Source organism: Aplysia californica, unplaced genomic scaffold (assembly GCF_000002075.1).
Source record: "Aplysia californica isolate F4 #8 unplaced genomic scaffold, AplCal3.0 scaffold00093, whole genome shotgun sequence".
In the NCBI taxonomy this organism is placed as follows: domain Eukaryota; kingdom Metazoa; phylum Mollusca; class Gastropoda; order Aplysiida; family Aplysiidae; genus Aplysia; species Aplysia californica.
In genome coordinates this window covers 1,605,152-1,609,402 of record NW_004797363.1, presented here as the reverse complement: position 1 = coordinate 1,609,402, position 4,251 = coordinate 1,605,152, and the positions used below count along the sequence as shown (strand labels likewise).

The 4,251-nt window shown below is 40.0% G+C and overlaps 1 protein-coding gene across 1 annotated transcript; it reads right to left on the bottom strand.

Annotated features, from left to right (window-relative positions):
• Nucleotides 1-898: 898 nt before the first annotated feature.
• On the bottom strand, nucleotides 899-4,113 carry LOC101855714. The gene is made up of 3 exons (XM_005095011.3): nucleotides 3,943-4,113; nucleotides 2,053-2,231; nucleotides 899-1,804 (listed from the first exon to the last, which is right to left on the bottom strand). The coding sequence occupies exons 1-3, from the start codon at nucleotides 4,007-4,009 to the stop codon at nucleotides 1,655-1,657; spliced, it is 396 nt and encodes a 131-aa protein (XP_005095068.1). The 5' UTR covers nucleotides 4,010-4,113; the 3' UTR covers nucleotides 899-1,654.
• Between the last annotated feature and the right edge of the window lie 138 nt (nucleotides 4,114-4,251).

Genomic DNA, 4,251 nt, shown 5'->3' with positions numbered 1-4,251 from the left:
AGCGATTTCTCCTGTGCTGAGCCGTGTGTTCAGTTAAGTCGTGCGCTGATAAAACAGAGCAGAAAACCCCGGATTTTACAATGTTATAACATGGTTACACTTCTTTAGTTTCAGTAAGGTTTTAGAGCCCTCTCAACTGCATAAGTTCATATGAGCGCCAAGGGGTGGATGTCAACAGAGAGGTCCAAACGGGGAATCAGGCTTACTCTGCTCATCTGTCTAGCCTCAATTGTCAATAGCACACAGTCTGCTTCGGCTATCAAGGCACCCCGGAAATAGCAGTTCACAAGAGAATGACAAACATACAAAAGAAGTAGAGGAAAATGACGATAATAAGGATGAGGAAAGAAAAAGCAGCAGTAACCCCTTTGTTGTTCATGCACAGTATGAGCATGGCTTTGATAAATCAGACCATTTACAATTCTACTGTGCTTAAGAACATGTCTATCCCCCTCCCCTTTTTTTTGGGGGGGGGGGGATGGCCTAAAGACAACTTCAGTCAGTAGCACTGTCCTGGTTTTGGGGTGGGGAGTACAGTTTATTGGCAAGCTGTTCTTTTATCTTAACCCAAAAGGAGTTCCAGTGGTCTAAGGGTTACGGTGTTCGCCTCTCATTCAATAGATCCCGGGTTCGAAACTTGACAGCGATGGAAACATTTTCTTCTCTATAATTTTCTTCTTTGACCTCCTTTCATGCTCTTTAACTTTAACCATGTTCTGTCCTCTGCTTGCGTCTCCATTTGTGTGTGTGTGTGTTTGTGTGTGTATGTGTTTATGTGTGTGTGTGTGTTTGTGTGTGTGTGTGTGTGTGTGTGTGTGTGTGTAAGTGTGTGTGTAAGTGTGTGTGTAAGTGTGTGTGTACCTATAGACTACTATACATCATAACTGAAAACAAAGTGTTTCACTGGAGACTTTTATTTTTGCAATTGTACCTTATAAGGCTTGGAGCCGACAGGCCTTTCAAAAGTACAGTTTTCTACTAAGTACTACAATTTCCCTTACAGATATAGCACTTTGACATGTTATGGTACATTTTTCACTCCATCGAGAAAAGCCTTCTTAAAAGGTAAATGTTTCAAGACGAAGTGGAATCAGGCGCTCGTCAATTTTTGGGAATGTGGAGTTATTAGTGCCATATTAAAGCTTGTCCATTGGTCTTGATTTCTTAGACAAAAAAATACCCTTTTGTTTAGAATACAAGTTGCGATTGAAGGAGGTGGGAGTAGCCTTGTTTTCAGAGGTGTAATTAGCGAGAAAATGGCCGCCACATACTGGTTATTTCCATAGTTTGAGAGTCCATGAAAACTGAAAATTTACATTTTTTGTGCCTTTAATTATCGTTCTCAGTGAAATCCAAATAGAAATGTGTTCTTAAATGACATAAAAGGTATTTTGGCAAAACAAAACAAAAGTGCGATAAAAATTGCCAAACTGGAGGGAAAATGCCTTTTTCTTCCATTTCATTATTTTGATGAGCGCCTGCTTTCACCAGGATACCTCACAAATATATATTACCGGCTGTCCATTTCATAAGAATAGGTTGGGTTGGTTTTTTTTCATCTTTTCAACTTCTTCCTCTTTCTGAAGGAAATTCCCACTTCCGACATTCGGGAACATTGATTTCACTCCAGTTTTAACGTATCTTTCATCTTCATCTAGAAGAAGTTGTCAATAGCCCCATTAGTGAGGTCTTGTAGGAGTAGCGGTGTGTCCGAGTTACAAGGGCTGGAGGCGACAACGGCGACAAGAACATCGTATGAGGGACTGTCAGTTGTCTTGCAGTACACAGGAGATCCAAGATCACCCTGAGGAAGATATTTTTGTTTTGGTTAGAGTTTCGCGGCACTTGTAACACGATAATGTCATGTAAGTGCAAAAGAATAGAGGTGTTACAACATTAATAATTGAATCTCGACCAAATGTTATTTGCTACCAAATAAACTGCAATTTAGAAGGGGAAAAAATCTGACTTAATAAATCTGAAAATCTGGCCGACATTTTGAAAAGAAAATGTACATATAATAATAATAATATATTGTGAGGGGTATCGTACACTGCATGTGGTGTCGGCCGCTCCCGTACACACTGGCTTGGCCGCAGGAACGAGAGTGCTGTCAGGGTATTCTCCTTTCTCGGCCACCTCAGTCTTCACGGAGTCTAAGAGCACATTGCAGCAGTCTTGGGTCGTCAAATTCGCCAAATCGAACGTTCGAGCAACACCCTTGTATTTGTCTGAGGATGAGATACGAGGGGGCAAGATAAAGCAAGACAAAAAAGGTTAAGGAAATTTAAGAAAAAAAAATGAGATCAACTCAGATGGAAATAATAAGCTTAATAAATAACAAAGAAAAATAGGTTCGGAGAAACACACTTTTATAACAGGCCTAATGAATAGAATAATATACAGTGGAAACCATATATATAACAGGCCCGGTAATAACAGGGATCCGATAATAACAGGGATTTTTTAAATCGCCGTTTTTTCCTACTCTTTGTCTCCATTAAAAGTTATCGGCAATAACAGGGCATCATCGGAGCCCAATCGGTTATACACATGTGCAGGGACAAAGGCTCATTTTGACAACGTGTAAAAAGTGTGAGAGAGAGACTCAGAGAGAGAGTGAGAGAGAGAGAGAGAGAGAGAGAGTAACGTAGTGATGGAGCAAGCCCACGCAAGCGACGCCACTGCAAGCACACGTAAAGTGGGCTGCGTTGGGCTGAAGACTTCGATCTAGATCTAGATCTAAGCCTAGCTGCACGCAGCTGGCCTGCCGCATGGCCAAATCTGACAGCCCTGGTCATGCGCAGAGCTTGTTTCGTGGGTACTTGTGGCAAGGGAAACTACCCATGAATGCTTACTTCCCTAGCATTTCTGATTTAACAGGGATCTGATATAACAGGACTTTTTCCTCTATTCCCACCATCCCTGTTATATCAGTTTTCCACTGTAACTAGATATATAATAATACAACATGCGACACATTTGGTAAAGGGGAAAAATCAGGGAAACGTAGCTTTTTTTAAGAGCATCAGAGCAAAGGAAAGAATGGAGGAACATGATTGACGATGTCTGTTGCAGATCTGACACTGGATGAATGAAGAGTTAATGTTTTACGTCCAATCGACACAACTGGTATTTTTAGGTGACTCGTTGTTAGCTGTCATTTCTGCTGCTCTTTGCTCGCTATTTTTTAAAAAATTGGCTGTGAAACGTGCGCACCATGGTCGAATGTAAGAGCAAAACGCCAGTCTCGTTAATAAAGTCGAGTTCACACGCCACCTTTTCCCCATTGCCCTTCCTTTGCTCCAAGTAAAAAGTCAAATGGTGCTCTCCCCCCCCCCCCCCCCCAAAACCGGTAAACTGGAATTACGACAGAGTTCTAGGATTGCAATACAAATCTATGGCTGAGATTTATCGGTCCTCTGAATAAACAGTATAATAATTATAGAATTAGAATACCAAACCCTGGATATGGAGGCTTTCAAATTGATAAACAAAGAGTCAACAATTAGCACTTCGTCGGCAAAATGTTTAACTTTTTAAGCACAGAAATCTTGGGGGGTGGGGTGGTTTGTGGGTTGTGTTTTTCTTTGTTTTTATTTAGGGTTTTGCTTTTGTTTTGTTTTGTTTGTTTGTTTGTTTGTTTTTTGTTGTTGTTGGGTTTTTTGTTAGGCCAAACATTAAATGTTCATTACTCTTTGTTTAAATATGCCTCCTTGCTTTTTTTTTCAATATCAATATTTAGATTTTAAGTTTTGACAAAATGTTTATTGAGTACTCGCAACTGATATCACAGTAGATTAAGAGACTAAGTTAAAAACAAAATTCCCAAATGTTGGACTTACTTCATCTGAATGTAGGCATGTAGGCCAAAAGGATAGCATACTTTCTACCAATTTCTTCCTTTTCAAATCGTTCCTAAAGCAATAAGAAAAGTCTCACGTGAATCAGAGCTGTCAGCTTGCATTCCAACAACAAAACAGTTGTTAAAATCGACAATTCCATTCATAGTTGTGGCGTCATATTCACAGGCATGTGTGGGGCAGTTGGTTATAGTCGGTGTACTGGGAAGAGTGATTTCTGAGAAACCATCACCCTTATCTGAAGCTGTTGGCAAGAAAAACAAAATATCTCTTTTTCAATTCAGATTTTTATAAAAAATAAAAGAGGAAGTAAAGTAGCTTTCACTAGTATTTTGCTAATCTTTCTTTTTTCGAATGCTCTCTCTCTCTCTCTCTCTCTCTCTCTCTC

Excerpts from the sequence above, each read along its gene's own strand:
- LOC101855714 (XM_005095011.3), bottom strand. The coding sequence starts at position 4,009 with ATGAATGGAATTGTCGATTTTAACAACTGTTTTGTTGTTGGAATGCAA. Across the intron at positions 2,232-3,942 it reads AGCTGACAGCTCTGATTCAC|ACAAATACAAGGGTGTTGCT; the intron begins GTGAGACTTTTC and ends TCTCATCCTCAG. Across the intron at positions 1,805-2,052 it reads CGGCCGACACCACATGCAGT|GGTGATCTTGGATCTCCTGT; the intron begins GTACGATACCCC and ends TATCTTCCTCAG.